The sequence below is a fragment of the Pristiophorus japonicus genome, chromosome 10, assembly GCF_044704955.1.
Source record: "Pristiophorus japonicus isolate sPriJap1 chromosome 10, sPriJap1.hap1, whole genome shotgun sequence".
Taxonomy (NCBI): Eukaryota; Metazoa; Chordata; class Chondrichthyes; family Pristiophoridae; genus Pristiophorus; species Pristiophorus japonicus.
Window position 1 is genome coordinate 219,925,919 of NC_091986.1, and position 26,314 is coordinate 219,952,232.

A 26,314-nucleotide genomic window follows, 5' to 3' on the forward strand; every position below is an offset into this window, starting at 1 on the left:
TAGGTTCTCCCACAATGCTGTTAGGGAGGGAGCTTCAGGATTTTGTCCAGTGACGACAAAAGAGCCGCCAATGTGTGTCCAAGTTGGGTTGGTGAGAGACTTGGCGTGGAACTTGGGAGGTGATTGTGTTCCCATGCGCCTGCTACCCTTGTCCTCGGTGGCTTAGGAGGTTTTACGAGAGAGCATGCACCCACGGCTGCCTAAGGGCACCGACTCTCGCTGGGGTCGGGCTCCGTGGTGTTATGGGTCTCCAGTAGCTCACCCAAGTCTCCTTCCTTCACACTTGAGTGGACTTCACACTTGTCCTCGCCAAAGCGCATATAGTAGACATCTCAAATCACCGGAGAAATACCACCAGCGATGCCTCCGCAAGATCCTGCAAATTCCCGGGGAGGACAGACGCACCAACGTCAGTGTTCTTGATCAGGCCAACATCGAAGCACTGACCACACTTGATCAGCTCCGTTGGGCAGGCCACATTGTTTGCATGCCCGACACGAGACTCCCAAAGCAAGCGCTCTACTTGGAACTCCTACACGGCAAGCGAGTCCCAGGTGGGCAGGGGAAACGTTACAAGGACACCCTCAAAGCCTCCCTGATAAAGTAAAACATCCCCACCGACACCTGGGAGTCCCTGGCCAAAGACCGCCCTAAGTGGCGGAAGTGCATCGGGAGGGCGCTGAGCACCTCGAGTCTCGTCGCCGAGAGCATACAGTAAACAAGCGCAGGCAGCGGAAGGAGCGTGCGGCAAACCTTTCCTCTAACCATTGTCTGTCCCACCTGTGACAGAGACTATAATTCCTGTATTGGACTGTTCAGTCACCAGAGAACTCACTTTTAGAGTGGAAGCAAGTCTTCCTCGATTCCGAGGGACTGCCAATGATGACGACAAGAGCAGCTCCCAGCAGAAGTAACCGGCTATCAGCCAGGAGGAGGAACTCTGGCTGATTAACCCACCCACCCGCCACCTCTCCTTAGCCAAGAGGGCACTGAGGCCAGGTGTGGAACCCTGAACTGCGGCCAGACTGAGATCAGTTGACTGAGCACAGACCAGGGAGGGAGTCTGGCGCCTTCCTGATCGACACAGCCAGCAAATTCACCAGCTGAGCCCAGGAGCGAGTCATCGACCACGTGGGGATTACCACAATGCTACTCATTAGTTCTTCACTGCTCGGCTACCTGAGACAGTTGTATTATTTCAATAATACATCCACTCCTGAGTCAGAAGGTACTGAGTTCAAGTCCCACTGCAGAGACTTGAGCACCTAACCCAGGCCGACACTCCTGTGCAGTGCTGAGCGAGCGCTGCACTGTCGGAGGTGCCGTCTTTCGGATGAGACAATAAACCGAGGCCCCGTCTGCCCTCTCGGGTGGATGTAAAATATCCCACGAAAACATCCCTCAACCAACATTACTAAAACAGTTTATCTTGTCACTTTGCTATTTGTGGGAACTTGCTGTGTGCAAATTGTCTGTCGTGTTTCTTACAGGATGCAGAGAACATTTACTACAAGGATGATACCAGAAATGCAAGGGTATAATTATCAGGAAAGGATGAACTTGAAAAAAAGTGGTGACCTAATACAGGTCTTTAAAATTATGAAAGGTTTTGATAAGTGTGGATACAGAGAGAATGTTTCTGCTTGTGGGAAAGAGCATAACTAGAGGCCATCAATATAAGATCGTCACCAAGAAATCCAATGGGGAATTTAGAAGAAACTTCTTTAGCCAGAGAGGTGAGAATGTGGAACTCGCTGCCACAGGGAGGGGTTGAGGCGAATAGTATCGATGCATTTAAGGGGAGGTTAGATCAGCACATGAGGGAGAAGGGTTATAGAGGGTTATGTTGACAGAGTTGGATAAGGAAAGATGGGAGGAGGCTCAAGTGGAGCACAAACATGGACTGGTTGGGCCAAATATCCTGTGTAATTACATCAGTGATTACACTTCAAAAGTACTTCATTGGTTGTAAAGCGCTTTGGAATGTCTTGATGTTGTGAAAGGCGCTATATAAGTGCAAGTCTTTCTTTTCTCGCATGCACATTCCCAAATGTTTAGGGGTTTTTAAAAACATTAGACAGGGGGAAATGGCAAAAGACACTACCCGCCGATGTACAAACCATGTCCTTTATATAAAGGATTAACATCACAGACACGCAAAGATAAAACAAACTGCTTCTCCTCGCACTTCTCCTTGGATTGAGGGTTACTGAGATAAGGATAGCTTCAGAAGATTACATTCTCTGAACACTACGATTGCAGTCCCTGCTGGGACCATGTGGATCGAGCAAACTCAGAACTCAAACAATGGAATCTACAATGCTGACCAATATCCAGAGACTTTTGCCACTGGGTTCTCTTGGGATGGCGGTGTTAAACGATGCACTGGTGCAGTGTTACCCAGAATGTTAGGTCAATACCCACAGTCCCAGTTAACGTCTGTCCGGCTTCTCTCCACAACGCTGTGACGGGATGTGGATCTGTGCCCCATGTCCCTCCACACCTTCAGCTTCCGATATCAATCATGCCATTTCAATAGGAAGAGGAGCGAAAAATCTATACTGTAGGACCAGTTGCTCAAATTTCATCTGAACAGGTGTCAGCCGTGGCTCAGTGGGTAGCACTTTCCTTCTGAGTCAGAAGGTTGTGTGTTCAAGTTCCACTGCAGAGATTTGAGCACAAAATCCTGGCCGACACTTGCAGTGCCAGTAGAGAGTACCTGTACAAATTCACGTTGACTTGCTGCAATTCATCTTTCTCCAAGTGCTACAGACTCCAGTGGTTTTGCAACAACTGAGGTTGTTGGCTTATAGATTCCCAGTTACCCCAGTCTCCTCCTTTTTGAAGGGGGGAATCGGAGGCAAGGGGAAGCAGTCGAGATGGTCCCTAGGTAGTATCATGAGCAATGTTTCGGTTGATGTTTTTCTGGGTGTGGGCCTGCAGCCCATTCTAATTACTGGGCATGCATTAGAACGCCATTGGTCTGGCTGCACGGGACCTGCAGATCGCGGTGTGGCAGTGCAGCTCAAAGGGAACCTTAATTATGAGTAATGCAGGCTAAAAGCGAAGACTTAACTTGATGGGCTGAGTGACCCTTTCCACTTGTGCCATCTTACTGAGGACCTACAACTTTCACCAAATGGCGAAATCAACAAAGCAAAGATGTTCAGCCTCTGAATGTACGCAGACACAGGTGTCGTCCGCTTACTGTAGCCCGACGACAGAGATTGGGGTGATCTTGGACCTGGCCTGGATGCGGAGAAGGTTAAACAGCTTCCCACTAGTTCTGTAGTTTAGTTCCACTCCAGCGGGGAGCTTGTTGACTGCGAGGTGGAGCATGGCAACGAGGATGATTGAGAAGAGGATTGGAGGAATGACGCAGTCCTGTTTGACCCCGGTCCGGACGTGGATTTGGTCTGTAATGGATCAGTTGGTGAGGATCACAGCCTACATGTCGTTGAGAAGCAGGCGAAGAATGTTGACAAACTTTTGGGGGCATCCGAAACGGAGGACGACGCTCCATAGACCCTCGCGGTTGAGTGTCAAATGCCTTTGTACGGTCAAAGGAGGCCATGTATAAGGGCTGGCGCTGCTCCATGCATTTTTCCTGAAGCAGTCGCATTGCAAAGATCGTTGTCCGTTGTGGCCCGTAGGGGACGAAATCCGCACTGCGACTCTGGGAGGAGCTCCTCGGCCACAGGGAGAAGATGGTTGAGGAGAACTCGAGCGACAGCCTTCCCAATGGCCGATAGCAGGGAGATTCCTCTGTAGTTGCCGCAGTCAGACTTTCACGATCACTGCATCTCAGATCTCCCGGCATGCTCTCCTCCCTCCAGATGAGAGAGATGAGGTCATGTATCCGCGCCAACAACGCTTCTTCACCATACTTTAGCGCCTCAGCAAGGATTCCATCCGCTCCCGTAGCTTTGTTGTCCTTGAGCTGTTTTATGGCTTTTCCTATCTCGTGCAACGCTGGGGTTTCGCTGAGGTGGTGGCAGGTCACATGGTGCGAGTCACATGCTGCGGGAAGGAGTCGAGAACACTCGAGTCAAAGGTAGAGTCTTGATTGAGGAGATCTTCGAATTGCTCCTTCCAGCGGACCCTGACTGCCCCGGTGTCCTTGATGAGTGTTTCCCTTTTCTTGGCCAGCAGTGGGGTGGGGCTTTGGGAGTTTGGAGCATAGGTGGCCTTGACTGCGATGAAGAATCCTCGCACATCATGGCTGTTGGCCAGTTGTTGCATCTCCTGTGCTTTCTCCATCTACCACCTGTTCTTTAGGTCCCGGGTTTTTTGTTGGACCTCAGCCTTGAGCCGCCTGTAACGTTGCTTTGCAGCACCCGAGTTAGGTTGTTGCTTAAGGCTCAGAAATGCTCTGCGCTTGCGATCTATTAGTTCTTAGTTCTCAAGATCATTCTCATCAAACTAGTCCTGGTGCTTTCTGGTTGCGTGACCAAGCGTCTCTTCGCAGGCACTGGTTATGGAGGCCTGGAGGGCAGACCAAGCGCTGTAGGCATTCTGCGTCTCGGTCATCAAGGCTAGCTGTGAGGCGCTGACTGTATAGGGCTCTCTGAGCTGGGTTTCTCAGTGCCCCGGCATTAACTTTTTTGCGGTAATGCTTCAGCTGTCCCCTCCACTTTGGGGCTATGTTGTTGTCAATGATGGATCGGATTAGGCGGTGGTCCGGCCAGCAATCGTCAGCTCCTGTCATGGCACGGGTGATGCACACATCCTTGCGATCCCTGGCTCGGATGATGACATAGTTGAGCAGGTGCCAGTGTTTGGAGCAATGGTGTTGCCACAATGCCTTATATTTTGTCCCTCTGGCGGAACAGGGTGTTGGTGATGAGGAGTTCATGTTCTAGACGTTTTGTCAGGAGTAGCGTACCGCTGGAGTTAGATTTCCCTATCCCCTTCCTGCCAATCACGCCTCCCCAGAGGGCTATCTCTTTGCCGACCCTGGCGCTGAAGTCACCCAGGAGGATCAGTTCGTCGCCCGTGGGGACGCGGGACAGGGATGTTGAGGTTGGAATAAAAACCCTCTTTGGTCTCATCCGTTACATCGAGTGTTGGGGCTTACGCACTGTTGACTGTGGCGCATTGGTTCCGAGATAGGGCGAGTTGAAGAGTCATGAGGCGTTTGTTAACCCCACAGGGGGAGTCTGTGAGGCGGTCGACCAGCTATTTTTGATAGCGACGCAGACTCCGTGAAGGCGGCGTTCTTCCTCTGGTTTCCCTTTCCAGAAAAAGGTGTAACCTCCACCTTGTTCCTTGAGCTGGCCTTCCCCTGCCCACCAGGACTCGCTGTCAAAGCGTCTAAGTTCCCAGGCAACTATGGCGGTGCGGCGTTCTGGCCTGTCGCTGTTGGAGTTGTCCATGAGGGTCCTGACATTCCAGGTCAACAGAGTGGAAGGTGCCTGCACGCGAGTTCTTTTAACGTGGGGTGGCCGTTGCACACTGGCCACCACACGGGCTAAGCGGAGCACGGTTTTGATCCAGTGGTAAGGGGGTCCAAGACGACTGGAGACTAGGCTCTGCTGTATGAGCCTAATTGCCGATGGCGAAGTGTTTGCCGCAAAGTCTGCGCCAAGTAGCGCCCTTGATGTTGGGTGGTCCGAGGCTTGGTTGGGGGCAGGCATTCGGAGGGTCAGTTGTCTGCTGGAGTTCCGGGTGGGAGGTCAGCAAGGAGTGGAAGGGTGGAAGAGTCATAGCCGTGGTGGAGGGATGAAGGGGGGGGGGGGCGGGGGTGGGGGTGATATCCGGTCGACTGGTTGGAGGCTCGCCTGGTATCATCGTGAACAATCCTGTTTCAAATGACTGAATGAGGCTAATAAAACAAACCAAACTATTTCCTAGTTAGATTGGGGTCCAGTATTCAATTTCTTAGTAAAAAAAAAAAAATGTTTTTTTTACTAAGAAAATAATTCTTAAAAGTTTCCCGACGTTGTTTAAAGGTTTCTCCAGAGGTTGTAAAAGTTTCTCCAAATTGTTTAAAAGTTTCTCCTGACGTTTAAAAAATGTTCCCAAATTGTTTAAAAGTTTCCCAGGTTGTTTACAAGTTTAAAATGAAAGTTAGTAGTAAGTTACTTCCTTTGGTATTGTCCGATAGGTGCTGCCAGCCCTCTGCAGCTGTACAAAGTCCTGGTTGGACCACACCTGGAGTACTGTGGGGAAGTAGAGGCCCAACCGTCTTCGAAGGAGGGGGAAAAGGCCAGCTGCCGCCGTGGAAGAGGAAGAGGAGGTCCAAACGCCGCCGCCGGGGAGGCGCCCAGATGCCGCCTGAACGCCCGGCCGGATGCTCACCCGGCCCGCTGCCGAGGGTCAGGGATCGGGTGGAGCAGCTGGGACAACGTCGACCAGGGGGAGAAAAGGGAAGAAAGGTCCAGGTCGAGGCTGCAGAAGGCACGGACGTCTGAGTCGTCGCCGATGGGTGGTTTGGAGCGGAGCCTGAGGTAGGCCCTGCAGTGCCCGTAACTTTAATTCCATAGCCCAAAAAGCTGTTTCCTCGGCAGGTCCATGGCGGGCAACATCGGTGGCGGCTCCAGACCAGTCACTCACAGCTCCGGTGTTGGCTCCAACAGGGCCGAGGCACAACCACCACAACCACTTCCTAGCTTAGGCTACTGAGGACATGAAGCAGCTGCAAGGCCAAAATAACAAAAAAGGAGCCATTGTAACCCTGTCTGCCCATCGGCAACAAGCAGGGAAGGCAGTTAAAATCACTGTAGAGGACGGGTCGCTTTGCTCCTGCTACATTCCTGTTGGCCGCACACTTTTTAAATGGGCCTCATGAATACATGCAGTTGGGGTCCTATGATGCAAATAGAGGTGTTGATAAGGGGAAACTGTTTTCAGTGGCGGGTGGGACGGTAACCAAGGACACAGATTTAAGGTGATGGCAAAAGAACCAGAGGGAGATGAAAAGAATTTAAAAATTTTTTTTTTATTTTTTTAAACAGTGAGTTGCTGTGATCGGGAACGCGCTGCCTGAAAGGGCGGTGGGAGCAGATTTAATCGTAACTTTCAAACAGGGAATTGGATAAATACTTGAAAAGGAAAAATTGGCAGGGCTATGGGGAAAGAGCGGGGAGTGGGACTGATTGGATGGCTCTCTCTGAGCCGGCACAGGCTCGATGGGCCGAATGGCCTCTCCCTGTACTGTATGATTCTATTCCAAGAGTCTGATTTGGAGAATTACCAACTGAGCCAAGCTGACTCAAGTTGGAGAGGCCGGCCTGTGTAAAATGCCAGATGATTTCTCGCTCGTCCTTACCCATGTTCCAAGTGCCGATGAAGACTGAAATCATGTCCGGTTCATCCTGCTTGGAATGTTTGTTCTTCATCTGCTGCAGGAGTTGGCAAAACGCCTCTCGTTTCTGAGAAAGGAAAAAGAACCACAACGTTAAAGGCTTCGACGGGGTCACTGCTGAAAATGCTTTGAAAAACTGCTGAAGATTTAGCAACTGAACCCCACACTCCCAGTTGTTTTAGTTTGGAAGGTTTTTTTTGTTGTTGCTGATATTATAAATCGACAGCCACAAATTGCAATCTGTATTTTATTTTTGATCTGGCCGACAGGAATGTCACAGAGCTAATAAACTCTAGACGGAATGCGAGCGACAGACAGACTAAAGCGATCCCTCACACACTGATGTGTGTTATGTATATTATGTGTCCCTGACAGGTGGTGGTTAAAACTTTCAGGTCAGTCCTAGATATTGTTTCCTTCAAGGTAAAGCCTCTCGTAAAAGGGTCCTATATGCCTTACGATCAGGAGTTTACCGTCATGACCCAATATCTGGATGTAAATCACCCTGACTCAGGCGTGTAACAATCAACTACACTTTATTACATAGACTTGATACAGTAATCCTCCATGCATGGCCTAGCAATTTACTCTTCTCCAATCATTCGACAGGTGGACTGTGTTATGTCTTGAATAAAGAGTCAGACTAGATGCTGCAAGCTCAAAAGTAAGGTGTGACCGCAGTCCTTTATTAGATCTCAGAGAGCCTCTCCAGCCTATGAGGCCTCCTTATATACAGGTGCTCCCAAGGGATTGTGGTATCCCTTGGGATTCCAGGGGATAAGCCCTCTGGGTGGTTAGACATGGTAATTACAGCTTTACGTACGTAACAACCTGAGCCACACTTCAATGAGGGGCTGAACACAAATCTACAAGTGATTGTCCATTTTTAACAATTGCAGAAATTGCACAAAGAGAAACAGTTGAAGTAAGTCTCATTACAATACCAATTGGTTCTGTATCTAACTTTGTAAAAAAAACAAAATTAAGCAGGCCACTCTGACCGCCTCAATAACATATGGTGGGGTGTAACAATAGGACCCATTTGTGCACTGAACTAGATAGTGTATCTTTAATTTTAAATCACTGTTATTGATCTGGTCTCCAGAAATGACACGGAGCGATTATAAGTGATTTTAATCGCTCCACCATTGGTGACTGTGCCTTCTGCCACTTAGGCCCCAAACTCGAATTCCCTCCCGAAACCTTTCTGCCTTGCTACTCCTCTCTCCTCCTTTACGATGCTTCTTAAAACCTACCTCTCGGACCAAGCTTTTGGTCACCTGTCCCAATATCTCACGTGGCTCAGTATCAAATTTTGTCCGATAATGCATCTGTGAAGCAGCTTGGAACATTTTACTACATTAAAGGCTACATAAATGCAAGTTGTTCGGCATTTGTCCTTGTGTGCACTTCTTCCGAAGGCAGATTGAAACACTTGGGGACGAATAACCTCCAGGAAGGCTGTAGTTGGGTAACTCACCCTTGTAGTTTCGAAGATGAAATCTTTCCTTTGCGTTTTATCCTTCTCCTTCTCAAACACTATTCCCAACTTGTTGTGGACGCGCTGCGACTTTATCAACTGGCGAACTGATGGGGAAAGAAAAAATAATCCACTGATGACTCCGAGGGGGGGTTTGTTTTACTGACGCTCGCCTGATCAGCATGGGCCAGCTCCAAACACCCAGTGCCCAAATCCAAGAGGCCAGCGTGCTGAGCCAGCAGGGCAGGATCCTTAACGGCCTGGTAAACTAGCTTAAAATCCACATTCCCACTCAGTTACAGAGACCTCAAGTTGCCGATTATGAACAGATACTCCCCCTGCTCCTCTTCCAGAACTGCCATGGGATCTTTGACATGCATCTGCAACAAGGAGCGGATTTAATCGTTGATGTAGCTTGCGCAGAGCTGGCCAGAGTAGTACTTGTGAGGGTGCTGCAAATGGCCGCAGCGCCCCTGCGCCAGAGGCAATGCTCCCGTTTAGCGCGGACGCACAGCAGTCTGAAGCTCCAGTGCAGGCCGCTCATCGGTTTCTGAATGGGAAAAACCACGTGCGTGGGCGGAAGTTTGAACAGGCCACGCAGCCCCTTAAAGGGTCCGTGCACCCAAAAATAACATTTCCGGGAACATTGGTCAGGCGTACAGTATCGCAGTGGTTCTGATAATTGGCTATCAAGCCTAGAAATCAATCTGGTAATTAGTGGGTAGGCACCAGCAAAACAAAAATGACCACGAAAGCTGCTGAATTGTTATTTAAAAAGTGACCGTGTTCACGAATGTCCTCGTCACTAATGCCACCAAGCTCATGGTCTACAGGGCTGTAGTGATACCCGCCCTCCTGTATGGCTCAGAGACACGGACCATATACAGTAGGCATCTCAAGTCACTGCAGAAATACCACCAACGATGTCTCCGCAAGATCCTGCAAATCCCCTGGGAGGACAGACGCACCAACGTTAGTGTCCTCGACTAGGCCAACATCCCCAGCATCGAAGCACTGACCACACTCGATCAGTATGTCCGACACGAGACTCCCAAAAGCAAGCGCTCTACTCGGAACTCCTTCACAGCAAACGGGCCCCAAGTGGGCAGAGGAAACGTTACAGGGACACCCTCAAAGCCTCCCTGATAAAATGCAATATCCCCACCGACACCTGGGAGTCCCTGGCCAAAGACTGCCCTAAGTGGAGGAAGAGCATCCGGGAGGGCGCTGAGCACCTCGCGTCTCGTCGCCGAGAGCGTGCAGAAAGCAAGCGCAGGCAGCGGAAGGAGCGTGCGGCAAACCAGTCCCACCCACCCTTTACCCTCAACGACCTGTGACAGGGACTGTGGTTCTCGTATTGGACTGTTCAGCTATCCAAGGACTCAGTGGAAGCAAGTCTTCCTCGATTTCGAGGGACTGCCTATGATAATGGTTCTGATAATTGGCTACCAAACCTAGAAATCAATCTGGTAATTAGTGGGCAAGCACCAGCAAATGGAAAATGACCACGAAAGCTGCTGAATTGTTATTTAAAAAGTGACCGTGTTCACTAATGTCCTTCCCCAGTCTGTCCTACATGTGGCTCCAGCCCACACTACATGATGGCTTAGCACATTGTAGCTGGGAAACAAAGACAACCTTGTTGCCACTGGCCACATCCTGAGAGCACACACGGCATCAGGCACGATTGCCATCAGTGAGTGCCAAGCAGTGAGCCGATGCTACACGCCGGCAGACCCCTCGTGGAGCAGGAACTTCCATTTCCATCCACGCAGTTGAGTCTTTGCAACAAAAGAAAACCCGCAGAAATGTTTACATCGCAGTATTTGTACAATGCCTCTTCCCACATGGGAGAAACTCCCCTGCTGCCATTCACAGCCCTGTTTTTAAATCACACTGCAAATGTCTGAAGATTGAGACAGCAACAGCAATTCCCCCATCAAAGGGTTCGAGGAAACAACACATAAAAGCAAATGCTAGTGGAGGGATCAGCACTTTCAAGGATTGATTTTTGTGGCTTCAGTAACATTAGCAAAGTAAAACTATTTCCTCGGGTGGGGGGGGGGGGGGGGGGGGGGGGGGGGGGGAATATCCAGAAAAAACAGGCCGAATCCAAAGTGGGGAGCGGGCAGGGAAGTGGAGCCGAGTCCATGATCAGATCAGCCATGATCTTTATTAAATGGCGGAGCAGGCTCGAGGGGCCAAATGGCCGACTCCTGCTCCTATTCCTTACTTTCTCATGTAGGAAGCAGTGTTTTATTTTATTTATTCATTCACGGAATGTTGGCATCGCTGGGAAGGCCGGCATTTATTGCCGATTCCCAATTGCCCTCGAGAAGGTGGTGATGAACTGCCTCCTTGACAACGGAGTGGCTCACTTGGCCGTTTCAGAGGGAAGTTAAGAGACTACCGCATTGCTGTGGGTCTGGAGGGACTAGAACGGGTAAGGATGGCAGATTTCCTTCCCGAAAGACATCAGTGAACCAGATGGGTTTGTGAGACAATCCGGTAGTTTCATGGTCACCATAACTGATACTAGCTTTTTATTCCAGATTTATTTAATTAACTGAATTTAAATTCCCCAGCTGCCATGCTGGCATTTGAACTCGTGTCTCCGGATCGTTAGTCCAGGCCTCTGGAGTACTAGCTCAGTAACATGTTTCACATAAAGGTTAGTGGAAAACTGGAACTCCCGCCACCAAAAGCCTGCGGATGTCAGGGTGTCAAGTGAAATTTTTTAACACTGGGATCAATAGCTTATTGTTAGGCAACATTATCAAGAGATATGGAGCAAAGGCAGATAAATTGAGTTGATCAGCTATGATCTATTTGAACGGCAGAGCAGGCTGGAGGGTCTGAAAGGCCTCCGCCTGTAACTAAACCAGAACAGGAAGGTCACATATTCCACGGTCAGGGCTCAGTCAGCTCTCAGACACCCTGGGTTAGAGGGGTGTGGGGAAGGGGGCGTGGAGAATAGTTGGCTTTACTCTGTATCTAACCCCGTGCTGTACATGCCCTGGGAGTGTTCGATGGGACAGTGTAGAGGGAGCTTTACTCTGTATCTAACCCCGTGCTGTACCTGCCCTGGGAGTGTTTGATGGGACAGTGTAGAGGGAGCTTTACTCTGTATCTAACCCCGTGCTGTACCTGCCCTGGGAGTGTTTGATGGGACAGTGTAGAGGGAGCTTTACTCTGTATCTAACCCCGTGCTGTACCTGCCCTGGGAGTGTTTGATGGGACAGTGTAGAGGGAGCTTTACTCTGTATCTAACCCCGTGCTGTACCTGCCCTGGGAGTGTTTGATGGGACAGTGTAGAGGGAGCTTTACTCTGTATCTAACCCGTGCTGTACCTGCCCCGGGAGTGTTCGATGGGACAGTGTAGAGGGAGCTTTACTCTGTATCTAACCCGTGCTGTACCTGCCCCGGGAGTGTTTGATGGGACAGAGTAGAGGGAGCTTTACTCTGTATCTAACCCCGTGCTGTACCTGCCCTGGGAGTGTTTGATGGGACAGCTTTACCTGACAGTATTTGGTACACCCACACCATTCATGTACCACATCACAAAAATTCTCACACAAAAGACTGCTGCACAGGAAATATATTAATTTCATACCAAACAATTTACTTAACATAGTATTAAACATTTACTGCGCTGTTCACTATAGCAACCTGAGGCAGGGGGGATAGTGCTAGCGTGCTTGGTCCCAAACATCACGCGAATCATACGGCACAGAATGGAGAGAGCGCGCGCTTCCGCCTTACTCTTGTCGTGTGTAAACGTGTTCCAGTCCTCCTGCGTGTCCTTGGATTTCTTCAGTACCACCAGCTTTCCCCCGTCCACATCTACACTCAGCGAATACTTCTGCGATTTACCGATCTTCGTTAAATCGGTTAGATTCACGTCCAGTTTCACCTGAGGAACATGACCGCAAGTGCTCAGATCATTGCCTCAGTGACTGGCGCGATGATCATTTTAACATTTCTTTTACTCTTTGTGTGACAGCCGTGGCTCAGAGGGCAGCACTCTTGCCTCGGGGTCAGAAGGTCGTGGGTTCGAGTCCCACTCCGGGGACTGGAGCACAAAATCTAGGCTGACACTCCGGGGCAGTGCTGAGGGAGCGCCGCACTGGCGGAGGGGCAGTCTTTTGGATGAGACGTTAAACCGAGGCCCTGTCTGCTCTCTCAAGTGAAGATAAAAGATCCCACGGCAATATTTTTTTTTTTTTAAAAAGCAGTGGAGTTCTCCCCGATGTCCCGGCCAATGTTCATCCCTCAAAGAACATCACAAAAACAGATTATCTGGTCGTTATCACATTGCTGTTTGTGAGAACGTGCTGTGCACAAAAATTGACTGCCTCGGTTCCTACATTACAAAAGTGACTACACTTCAAAAAGTACTTCATTAGCTGTAAAGCGCTTTGGGACATCGTGAGGTTGTGAAAGGCGCTTTAGAAATGCAGGTTTATATACAAGTTTAAAATAAAATGACCTTTAAATGTATCTGGGTTTATTACAGACCACCATCTGCAACTAGTGCCTGGAGACTTGACAGAAAAGATTTAAGCAACAGGAATTCAGGGTGCCAAGTCACCCCCCACACCCAAATGCCCGCCCCCCCTCCCACTCCCCCCGTGCTAAGATGCAATACAAATGACTGGTGGAGTGAGCGTCCGGCACACTGCCAGCTCACACCAATATCAACAGCTCAACCCTCTGAAAAGGAGTGCGATGATCTCTTGTCTGGACTGCACCTGGGGCCAATCATCATCAGAGGCAGTCCCTAAAAGAGAGAGTTCTCAGGTGACTGAACAGTCCAATACAGGAGTTACAGTCTCTGTCACAGGTGGGACAGACAGTGGTTGAAGGAAAGGGTGGGTGGGACTGGTTTGCCGCACGCTTCTTCCGCTTGTTTTCTGCATGCTCTCGGCGATGAGACTCGAGGTGCTCAGTGCCCTCCCGGATGAACTTCCTCCACTTAGGGCGGTCTTTGATCAGGGACTCCCAGGTGTCGGTGGGGATGTTGCACTTTATCAGGGAAGCTTTGAGGGTGTCCTTGTAATGTTTCCTCTGCCCACCTGGGGCTCGCTTGCTGTGTAGGAGTTCCGAGTAGAGCGCTTGCTTTGGGAGTCTCGTGTCAGGCATGCGGACAAATGTGGCCCCGCCCAACAGAGCTGGTCGAGTGTGGTCAGTGCTTCGATGCTGGGGATGTTGGCCCGATCGACGATGCTAACGTTGGTGCGTCTGTCCTCCCAGGGGATTTGCAGGATCCATTACCAAGCATTTCCAGGGGCCACTACCAAGCATTGAAGCATAAAACAACTTGGCACATAAATATCATAAAAGACTTGCATTTCTATAGCGTACTTTCACAACCACCAACACCCGAAAGCGCTTTACAGCAAATGAAGTAATTTTTGACGTGTAGTCTCTGTCGTAATGTAGGAAACATGGCAGCCAATTTACGCACAGCAAGCTCCCACAAACAGCAATGTGATAATGACCAGATTACCTGTTTTGGTGATGTTTTTTTTTAAATTCGTAGCCAATCGTTCCAATTCTTTGTCAAATCACAAACGCCAGAGGTCACCTTGCACATGCCAAGGATCACTCTGCGCCAATGCTCTTAGCCAAAAGGCCTAGAGCCACTGCACCGTTCCTGGAAGTACTGCAATACCAGGTTCGTGCCATGGAGGTGGATGGGTCAGGTCCCCCACACACCTGTGATGTTGATTTAGGGATAAATATTGGCCCCAGGACAGTGGGGAGAACTCCCCTGTTTTTCTCCGAAATAGTGTCTGTGGGATCCTTTAGTCAGACGGACGGACCCGAAAGAATAACCTTCAAAGCCGCACATGTCAGAGAAAACACTCATTCTTTTCACTTCCATAATCAAGGAGACATAAAATTTTAACCAGTTTGAGGTTCAGCTTGAAAGTTTAGTCATGCCTTAGGAGCAAACCATTACAGAACAGACTCGAAATTAATCTCTTAATTGATATGTATTTTTTTTCTCTGTTTCCCATGGCAGCTGGTAATTATTCCACCATTCATACCTTATCTAGGCTCATCTTTTTTCTAAATTCTGCCATTACCATCTCAAGTTGGCCCATCATCTCAAATCTCTCCTGTCTTCCACCCCATCACAGACCTTCCCTTTTGTTCTTTCCTCCCCTTCCTGAAGAATCTGTTAACTTCGAACTTTTCCAGTTCTGACGAAGGGTCACAGACCCGAAACATTAACTCTGTTTCTCCACAGATGCTGCCTGACCCGCTGAGATTTCCAGCATTTTCTGTTTTTATTTCAGATTCCAGCATCTGTAGAATTTTGCTGTTGTCAAAATTAATCTGGTCTATTTGCCCCACTGAACACGGTCCCCCAGCTAAAAAGGTACAGGACACCCAGCTCCAGCTGCTTTGCCGGCTTATTCATCACCCTCCGCTATGTTAAGGTCCAACCCTGCACATAATCCACCTCTGAAAGCATGTCAGAGGATCTTACAGCAAAGGAGGCCATCATTCAGCCCACCGTACTTGTGCCGGCTTCTTTATCCAATTAAACTATGCAATTAATGCCACTTCCCTGCTCTTTGCCCATCGCCCTGCAAACATTTCCTTTTCAAGTTGATCACCCGTTTGAAGTTAACGACCCTTCTGCCAATGGAAACAGTTTCTCATCATCCCCATCAAAACCTCAGGATTTTCAACACCTCGATCAAATCTCCGTTTAACCTGCTCTGCTCCAAGGAGAACAATTCCAGTATCTCCACATAACTGAAGTCCTGCACTATTCCAGTAAATCTCCTCCGCACCCTCTCTATGGCCTTGACATCCTTCCTAAAGTGTGATGCCCAGAATTAGGCAATACTCCAACTGGAGCCTAACCAGTGATTTATAAAGATTTAGCATAACTTGCTGGTTTTTGTACTCTATTCCTCGATTTATAAAGCCAAGGATCCCATATGCTTTTTAAAAAATTATAAACAGCCTTCTCAACTTGCCCTGCCACCTTCAAAGATGTGAGTACCACACAGACTGCAGCGGTTCACGATTTAGCGTAACTTCCAGTAACGGGCGTGTAATGAACCATACCCCCCACCCCTCATTCACCAAAAATATAGCGGAGGGTGCAGGCAAGAACAGAACTGATGTCCCAGGGATCAGCTGCCTACCAATCCGAGAGACGGTCGTTACCTCAAATGCTTGCACCGGAATACTCTTGGTCTTGCGAGGAGTCGTGTGAGAGAACATCGAGGACTGCGACGTGAAGCTGGGACAGGAGCTCATTTCCTGCAGCGCCTTCAACGCCTGAAAGGAAGAAGATAGTCAGCGGTGGCGAGATTGGTGTATTGTATGTTTTAATTTAGTACTGATAATTCTAGGCAATCATCCAAGGCTCACCGTGCAGGAGGCCACCAGACCTGAAGAAGCAAGTTGACGACATAAATTAAGAACCAAACATGGGTTTTAAAACCAGGAGGAGGGGGAGACAGAGGGAGGCAAGCAGTTCCATAGGCTCAGTATCAGAACGGTTACAGCACGGAAGGAGGCCATTTGGCCCGTGCCAGCTCTCTACAAGAGCACCTTAGCCAGTCCCATTCCGACTACTGCCCTTTCCCCACAGCCCTGCAAATTTGCCTTTTGAAAGCCCTGATTGAGTCTGCCTCCGCCACCCTTTCAGGCAGTGCATTCCAGATCCTAACCACTTGTGTAATAAAAAAGTTTCTTATGTCATCTTTGATTCTTTTGCCAATCACCTTAAATCTATGTCCTCACGTTCTCGACCCTTCCGCCAATAGGAATAGTTTCTCTATCTACTCTGTCCAGACACCTCATAATTTTGAACACCTCCATTAAATCTCCTCTCTCTCTTCTCTGCTCAAAGAACTAACTCAGCGTCTCCAGTCTATCTACGTAATTGAAGTCCCTCAACTCTGGAACCATTCTCGTAAATCTTTTCTGCACCCTCTCGAAGGCCTTCATATCCTCCCTAGAGTGTGGCACCCAGAATTGGACACAATACTCCAGTTGAGGCCAAACCAGTGTTTTATACAGGTTCATCATAACTTCCTTGCTTTTGGACTCTATGCCTCTATTTATGAAGCCCCGGATCCCGAATTCTTTTATTAAAAAAGTTTCTCAACCTGCCCTGCCACCTTCAGTGATTTGTGCCCATATACCCCCAGGTCTCTCTGTTCATGCACCCCCTTTAGGATTGTACTCTCTAGTTTATATTTCCTCTCCTCATTCTTTCTACCAAAATGCATCACTTCATGCTGTTAAATTTCATCTGCCATGTGTCTGCCCATTCCACCAGCCTGTCTCTGTCCTCTTGAAGTTTATCACTCTCCTCCTCACTGTGCACTATACTTCCAAGTTTTGTATCATCTGCAAATTTTGAAATTGTGCCCTGTACACTCAAGTCCAAGTCATTAATATATATCTCAAGAAAAGCAGTGGTCCCAGTACCGACCCCTGGGGGAACATCACTGTCTACCTTCCTTCAGTCCGAAAAATCTCTCTTCACCCAGACTCTGTTTCCTGTCACTGAGCCAATTCCATATCCGTGCTGCCTCTGCTTCTTTTATTCCATGGGCTTCACCTTTGCTGCAAGCCTCTTGTGTGGCACTTTGTCAAACGTCTTTTGGAAATCCATGTGCACCACGTCAAATGCACTGCCCTCCGTTACCTCATCAAAAAACTCAATCAAGATGGTTAAACACAATTTGCCTTTTTAATAAATCCATGCAGGCTTTCCTGAATCAATCCACACTTAGAATCATATAAAAATTATGACACAGGAGGCCATTTGGCCCACCGTGTCCGTGCCAGTCGAAAATGAGCTACCCAGCCCAATTCCATCTACCAGCAGTAGGTCCGTAGCCCTGCAGGTTACGACTCTTCAGGTGCACATCTAAGTACTTTTTAAATATGAGGGTTTCTGCCTCGACCACCCTTTCAGGCAGTGAGTTCCAGACCCCCAGCACCCTCTGGGTGAAGGAATGTTTCCTCATCTCCCCTTCTACTGACTACTTTAAATCTGTGCCCGCTGGCTGGTGACCCCTCTGCTAAGGGAAATAGGTCCTTCCTATCCACTCTATCTAGGCCCCTCATAATTTTATCATAGTAATTTTATACACTTCAATTAAATCTCCCCTCAGCCACCTCTGTTCCAAGGAAAACTAACTCCATCCTATACAACCTTTCCTCAGTTGAAATTTTCCAGTCCTGACAACATCCTCGTAAATCTCCTTCCTGTAATTATGACCACCAGAACTGCACGCAGTACTCAAGCCGTGGTCTAACTAGTGTTGTATACAGTTCTAGCTTAACTTCTCTGCTCTTGTATTCCAAGTCTCAGCTAAGGAAAGCATACTCTGCCTTTTTAACTACCTTAAAAAGGATCTGTGGACAAGGTCCCCCTGTTTCTCCATACTTATCCTAGTAAAGTACAGTGTAAGATACAGATGACTAGCACAAGAGAGAGAACATGAGTGTTCTTAACCTTCTCTGCTTCTCCAGTCTCCCCACATAACTGAAGTTCCTCATCCATGGAACCATTCGAGTAAAGCTCCTCTGTACTTTCTCCAGGCCCCGACATCCTTCCAAAGAGGTGGTGTGCAGAATTGGATAGATTACTCCAGCTGGGGCCCGACCTTTAATTAAGGTTCAGCATAACTTCCTTGCTTTTCTATTGTATGCCTCTATTTATAAAGCCAAAGATCCCAATGTGCTTTTTTTAAAAAAAAGCAAGCCTTTTCAACTTGTTCTGCCACCTTCAAAGATTTGTGTATGTGCACCGCCAGGTCTCTGTTCCTGCATCCTCTTTAAAATTGTACCATTTTGTTTATATTGCCTCTCCTCTTCCTTCCTACCAAAATTAAGTACTTCTCACGCCCTCTTTCATCTGCCTTGTGTCTGGCCATTTCACCTGTATGCTCCTGAAAACAGTTACTATCCTCCTCACTGTTTACTACATTCCCAGTGTTGTGTCATTTGCAACATTTGAATGTGTGCCCTGCACACGCAAGTCCAAGTCATTAATATACACCAAGACAAGCAGTGGGCCCAGTACCGACCCTTGCACACTTCTTTCCCCCCCCCCCCCCCCAGTCTGAAGCACCATTCACCATTACTCCCTTCTTCTGTCCCTCAGCTAATATTGTATCCACGCAGCCACAGCCCCTTTAATCCCACGGGTTTCAATTTAGCTAACAAGTCCATTATATGGTACTTTATCTTTGGCAAGTTCACATACACAACATCAACCACACTACCCTCTTCAACCCTGTCCGTTACTTCAAAGAAGTCAAGTTAGTCAAACACGATTTGCATTCAACAAATCCATGCTGGCTTTCATTTATTAACCTATATTTTTCCATGCAAATTAATTTTGTCCCGGATTAAACATAGAAACAACACAGGAGGCCATATGAAAGAGCTATCCAATTTTTTTTTTTAAATAAAGTGACGTTACATTTTGGGGGACGGGCAAAGATGATGGGAAACATCGAAACATAGAAAATAGGTGCAGGAGTAGGCCATTCAATGAGTTCATGGCTGAACATGCAACTTCAGTACCCAATTCCTGCTTTCTCACCATACCCCTTGATTTCCCTAGTAGTAAGGACTACATCTAACTCCTTTTTGAATATATTTAGTGAGTTGGCCTCAACAACTTTCTGTGGTAGAGAATTCCACAGGTTCACCACTCTCTGGGTGAAGAAGTTTCTCCTCATCTCAGTCCTAAATGGTTTACCCCTTATCCTTAGACTGTGACCCCTGGTTCTGGACTTCCCCAACATTGGGAACATTCTTCCTGCATCTAACCTGTCTCAACCAGTCAGAATTTTAAACATTTTTATATGGTCTCCTGTGCTGTTTCTTTATCACTATCACTACGGGGGGGTAGTGCTGGACAGGCTAATGGGACTCAAGGTGGACAAGTGCTCTGGTCCTGATGAAATGCATCCTAGGGTATTAAAAGAGATGGCGGAAGTTATAGCAGATGCATTCGTTATAATCTACCAAAATTCTCTGGACTCTGGAAAGGTACCAGCAGATTGGAAAGCAGCTAATGTAACGCCTCTGTTTAAAAAAGGGGGCAGACAAAAGGCAGGTAACTATAGGCTGGTTAGTTTAACATCTGTAGTGGGGAAAATGCTTGAAACTATTCAGGAAGAAATTGCGGGACATCTAGATAGGAATAGTGCAATCAAGCAGACGCAACATGGATTCAAGGGGAAATCATGTTTAACTAATTTACTGGAATTCTTTGAGGATATAACGAGCATGGTGGATAGAGGTGTACCGATGGATGTGGTGTATTTAGATTTTCAAAAGGCATTTGATAAGGTGCCACACAAAAGTTTACTGCAGAAGATAAAGGTACGCGGAGTCAGAGGAAATGTAGTAGCATGGATAGAGAATTGGCTGGCTAACAGAAAGCAGAGAGTCGGGATCAATGGGTCCTTTTTGGATTGGAAATCGGTGGTTAGTGGTAGAAACATAGAAACATAGAAAATAGGTGCAGGAGTAGGCCATTCGGCCCTTCTAGCCTGCACCGCCATTCAATGAGTTCATGGCTGAACATGCAACTTCAGTACCCCATTCCTGCTTTCTCGCCATACCCCTTGATCCCCCTAGTAGTAAGGACTTCATCTAACTCCTTTTTGAATATATCTAGTGAATATTTAGTGTGCCACAGGGATCGGTGCTGGGACCACAACTGTTTAGAATATACACAGATGACCTGGAAGAGGGGACGGAGTGTAGTGTAACAAAATTTGCAGATGACACAAAGATTAGTGGGAAAACGGGTTGTGTAGAGGACACAGAAAGTCTGCAAAGAGATTTAGATAGGTTAAGCGAATGGGCTAGCCTAAGGTTTGGCAGATGGAATACAATGTCGGAAAGTGTGAAGTCATCCACCTTGGGAAAAAAAAAAACAGTAAAAGGGATTATTATTTGAATGGGGAGAAATTACAACATGCTGCGGTGCAGAGGGACCTGGGGGTCCTTGTTCATGAATCCCAAAAAGTTAGTTTGCAGGTGCAGCAGGTAATCAGGAAGGCGAATGGAATGTTGGCCTTCATTGCGAGAGGGATGGAGTACAAAAGCAGGGAGGTCCTTCTGCAACTGTATAAGGTATTGGTGAGGCCGCACCTGGAGTACTGCGTGCAGTTTTGGTCACCATACTTAAGGAAGGATATACTAGCTTTGGAAGGGGTACAGAGATGATTCACGAGGCTGATTCTGGAGATGAGGGGGTTACCTTATGATGATAGATTGAGTAGACTGGGTCTTTACTCGTTGGAGTTCAGAAGGATGAGGAGTGATCTTATAGAAACATTTAAAATAATGAAAGGAATAGACAAGATAGAGGCAGAGAGGTTGTTTCCACTGGTCGGGGAGACTAGAACTAGGGGGCACAGCCTCAAAATAGGGGGGAGCCAATTTAAAACCGATTTGAGAAGGAATTTCTTCTCCCAGAGGGTTGTGAATCTGTGGAATTCTCTGCCCAAGGAAGCAGTTGAGGCTAGCTCATTGAATGTATTCAAATCACAGATAGATAGATTTTTAACCAATCAGGGAATTAAGGGTTACGGGGAGCGGGCGGGTAAGTGGAGCTGAGTCCACGGCCAGATCAGCCATGATCTTGTTGAATGGCGGAGCAGGCTCGAGGGGCTCGATGACCTACTCCTGTTCCTAATTCTTATGTTCTTATAAGATCCCCTCTCATTCTTCTGAACTCCAGTGAATACAAGACCAGCTGATCCAGTCTTTCTTGATATGTCAGTCCCGCCATCCCGGGAATCAGTCTGGTGAACCTTCGCTGCACTCCCTCAATAGCAAGAATGTCCTTCCTCAAGTTAGGAGACCAAAACTGTACACAATACTCCAGGTGTGGCCTCACCAAGGCCCTGTATAACTGTAGTAACACCTTCCTGCACCTGTACTCAAATCCCCTCGCAATGAAGGCCAACATGCCATTTGCTTTCTTAACCGCCTGCTGTACCTGCATGCCAACCTTCAATGACTGATGTACCATGACACCCAGGTCTCGTTGTACCTCCCCTTTTCCTAATCTGTCAAATTGGATAACCTCATTTATCCACATTATACTTCATCTGCATTTGTCCACTCACCTAACCCATCCAAGTCACTGTGCAGCCTCATAACATCCTCCTCGCAGCTCACACTGCCACCCGCAAATTTGGAGATATGACATTTAATTCCTCGTCTAAATCATTAATGTACAATGTAAACAGCTGGGGCCCCAGCACAGAACCTTGCGGTACCCCACTAGTCACTGCCTGCCATTCTGAAAAGTACCCATTTACTCCTACTCTTTGCTTCCTGTCTGACAACCAGTTCTCAATCCATGTCAGCACACTACCCCCAATCCCATGTGCTTGAACTTTGCACATTAATCTCTTGAGGGACCTTGTCGAAAGCCTTCTGAAAGTCCAAATACACCACATCAACTGGTTCTCCCTTGTCCACTCTACTGGAAACATCCAAAAAGTTCCAGAAGATTTGTCAAGCATGATTTCCCTTTCACAAATCCATGCTGACTTGGACCTATCATCTCACCTCTTTCCAAATGCGCTGCTATGACATCCTTAATAATTGATTCCATCATTTTACCCACTACCGATGTCAGGCTGACCGGTCTATAATTCCCTGTTTTCTCTCTCCCTCCTTTTTTAAAAGGTGGGGTTACATTGGCTACCCTCCACTCCATAGGAATTGATCCAGAGTCTATGGAATGTTGGAAAATGACTGTCAATGCATCCGCTATTTCCAAGGTCACCTCCTTAAGTACTCTGGGATGCAGACCATCAGGCCCTGGGGATTTATTGGCCTTCAATCCCATCAATTTTCCCAACACAATTTCCCGACTAATAAAGATTTCCCTCAGTTCCTCCTTCTTACTAGACCCTCTGACCCCTTTTATATCCGGAAGGTTGTTTGTGTCCTCCTTAGTGAATAACGAACCAAAGTACTTGTTCAATTGGTCTGCCATTTCTTTGTTCCCCATTATGACTTCCCCTGATTCTGACTGCAAGGGACCTACGTTTGTCTTTACTAACCTTTTTCCCTTTACATATCTATAGAAGCTTTTGCAGTCCGTTTTAATGTTCCCTGCAAGCTTCCTCTCGTACTCTATTTTCCCTGCCCTAATCAAACCCTTTGTCTTCCTCTGCTGAGTTCTAAATTTCTCCCAGTCCCCGGATTCGCTGCTATTTCTGGCCAATTTGTATGCCACTTCCTTGGCTTTAATACTATCCCTGATTTCCCTTGATAGCCACGGTTGAGCCACCTTCCCTTTTTTATTTTTGCGCCAGACAGGAATGTACAATTGTTGTATTTCATCCATGCGGTCTCTAAATGTCTGCCATTGCCCATCCACTGTCAACCCCTTAAGTATCATTCGCCAATCTATCCTAGCCAATTCACGCCTCATACCTTCAAAGTTACCCTTCTTTAAGTTCTGGACCATGGTCTCTGAATTAACTGTTTCATTCTCCATCCTAATGTAGAATTCCACCATATTATGGTCACTCTTCCCCAAGGGGCCTCGAACGGGATTGCTAATTAATCCTCTCTCATTACACAACACCCAGTCTAAGATGGCCTCCCCCCAAGTTGGTTCTTCGACATATTGGTCTAGAAAACCATCCCTTATGCACTCCAGGAAATCCTCCTCCACCGTATTGTTTCCAGTTTGGTTAGCCCAATCTATGTGCACATTAAAGTCACCCATGATAACTGCTGCACCTTTATTGCATGCATCACTAATTTCCTGTTTGATGCCCTCCCCAAAGGGTAAAGTCTTGTAGTGATTATGGTACTGGACTAATAATCCAGGGAACACGAGTTCAAATCCCACCAGGGCAGCTTGAGAATTTTAATTCAGTTAATAAATAAATCTGGAAACAAACTGGTGGTATCAGTTCGTAACCACAAAGCTGTCGGATTGTCATAAATACCCAACTGGTTCACAAATGTCCTTTCAGGAAGCAAACATGCCGTCCTAACTCCTGGTCTTACCGATTTGTGAGTCCAGTCCTACACTAGCCAGACAGACTCTTAACAGCCCTCTGAATTAACCTTGCAATGTATTAAACAGAAGTACCACCATCATCTTCTTGGGGGCAATTAGGGATGGGCAATAAATGCCAGAATGAATTTAAAATAAACTATTTAAGTAATATGTTTGGATCAACAGGTGTGATTTCCTACTATTACATCGAGTTCTATTCCTCTACCCAAAGCAGTTCAGCTCTTCATGAAAAGAAAGACTTGGATTTATATAGCTTCTTTCACGACCACCGAACGTCTCAAAGCGCTTTACAGCCAATGAAGTAATTCTGGAGTGTAGTCATTGATGTAATGTGGGAAACACGGCAGCCAATTATGTGCACAGCAAGCTCCCACAAACAGCAATGTGATAATGACCCGATAAATTGTTTTTGTTATGTTGATTGAGAGATAAATATCGGGCCCAGGACACTGGGGATAACTCCCCTGCTCTTCTTCGAAATAGTGTCATGGGATCTTTTATGTCCACCTGAGGGGGCAGACAGGGCCTCGGTTTAACGTCTCACCCGAAATGTGGCACCCTCCGACAGTGCGGCGCTCCCTCAGCACTGCACTGGGAGTGTCGGCCTAGATTTATGTGCTCAAGTCCCTGGAGTGGGGCTTGAACCCACAACTTTGACTCAAAGGCGAGTGCGCTACTCATTGAGCCATAGCGGACTTCAAAAAGCCTGGCTCTCCAACTCTCCCTTTAAGTCCTTGTACACCTCTGCTCTCGGAAAGCCAAGTTGGATATCTCAAAGTTCCCCCACCACAGATGTTATGCTTACTGGCGAGTAGTTGTCGGGTTTATCCCTCTCCCCTTTTTGGAACAGGGGCGCAATGTTTGGAACCCTCAAATCCTCTGGCACCACTCCGATATCTAAGGAGGATTGGAAGATTGTGGCCAGAGCCTCTGCAATTTCCACCCTTATTTCCCTCAGTAGCCCAGGATGCATCCCATCCGGACTGGGTGACTTTTCTACTTTTAGCGCTACGAACCCTTTTCATACATGCTCTATTTTTATCCTATCCAATTTCTCTCCTGCCTCCTGCTTTCTATAACATTGGCAGCATTCTCTTGGTAAGTAAAGACAGATGCAAAGTACTCATTTACAGCCTCAGCCATGACCTCTGCCTCCACAAGATCTTTTTGGTTCCTAATCAGGCCCACCCTTCCTTTGACTGCCATTTTTATTATATATATATATATATAATATATATGTGTCTGTGTGTGCACGTGTGTATAAATATGGGACCATGATACAGATCTTGGACTTAACATTACAATGAAGGAAAAAATGCCTTCAGGCCCATCAATGCTTGCTCTATCCCAAAGACAGGCAACTTCATACACTATCTTCCTCAACCATCATTAAAGCTTTCTGCACAAAGGCTGATTCATGCGACTTCTAACTTCCTCTGTGAAAGGAAAACCTTGATTAGTAAGATATGACTGAGTATGTAATCATCATACACAGCAGAGGCAGCTTATAGAGATTTGGGGGGGGGGGGGGGGGGGAGAAAGGAAAGAGAGCGAGAGGTGGGAGTAGAGAGAGAGGGAGAGGTGGCTAGAGGGAGAGATGTGGCGAGAGTGAGAGGGGGAGATGTGGCGAGAGTGAGAGGGAGAGAGGGAGAGAGGGAGAGAGGGAGAGAGGGAGAGAAGGAGAGAGAAGGAGAGAGAAGGAGAGAGAAGGAGAGAGGGGTGTGGTGAGAAAGAAGGGGGGTGAAGAGAGAAAGGAGAAAGGGGGGGGAGAAGAGAGAAAGGAGAAAGGAAAGGGGGGGAAAGGAGGGGGGGGGAAGAGAAAGGAGGGGGGGGGGGGGAAGAGAAAGGAGGGGGGGGGGAAGAGAAAGGAGGGGGGGGGGAAGAGAAAGGAGGGGGGGGGGGGAAGAGAAAGGAGGGGGGGGGGGGAAGAGAAAGGAGGGGGGGGGGGAAGAGAAAGGAGGGGGGGGGGGGAAGAGAAAGGAGGGGGGGGGAAGAGAAAGGAGGGGGGGGGAAGAGAAAGGAGGGGGGGGAAGAGAAAGGAGGGGGGGGGAAGAGAAAGGAGGGGGGGGGAAGAGAAAGGAGGGGGGGGGAAGAGAAAGGAGGGGGGGGGGAAGAGAAAGGAGGGGGGGGGGAAGAGAAAGGAGGGGGGGGGAAGAGAAAGGAGGGGGGGGGGAAGAGAAAGGAGGGGGGGGGGGGAAGAGAAAGGAGGGGGGGGGGAAGAGAAAGGAGGGGGGGGGGGAAGAGAAAGGAGGGGGGGGGGGGGAAGAGAAAGGAGGGGGGGGGGGAAGAGAAAGGAGGGGGGGGGGAAGAGAAAGGAGGGGGGGGGAAGAGAAAGGAGGGGGGGGGAAGAGAAAGGAGGGGGGGGGGAAGGGAAAGGAGGGGGGGGGGAAGGGAAAGGAGGGGGGGGGGGAAGGGAAAGGAGGGGGGGGGAAGAGAAAGGAGGGGGGGAAGAGAAAGGAGG

General features: G+C 48.1%; 1 protein-coding gene across 2 annotated transcripts in view; it reads right to left on the reverse strand.

Annotated features, from left to right (window-relative positions):
- Positions 1 to 26,314, reverse strand: part of inppl1a (inositol polyphosphate phosphatase-like 1a) — a 199,438-nt gene that overhangs the window by 55,748 nt on the left and 117,376 nt on the right. For both annotated transcript variants that reach the window (XM_070892581.1, XM_070892582.1), the window contains exons 8-11: positions 15,978 to 16,091; positions 12,549 to 12,699; positions 8,787 to 8,893; positions 7,271 to 7,373 (exon numbers count right to left, since the gene is read on the reverse strand). In XM_070892581.1, the coding sequence (XP_070748682.1) occupies positions 7,271 to 7,373; positions 8,787 to 8,893; positions 12,549 to 12,699; positions 15,978 to 16,091 (475 nt within the window). The remainder of the gene's footprint in view (positions 1 to 7,270; positions 7,374 to 8,786; positions 8,894 to 12,548; positions 12,700 to 15,977; positions 16,092 to 26,314) is intronic.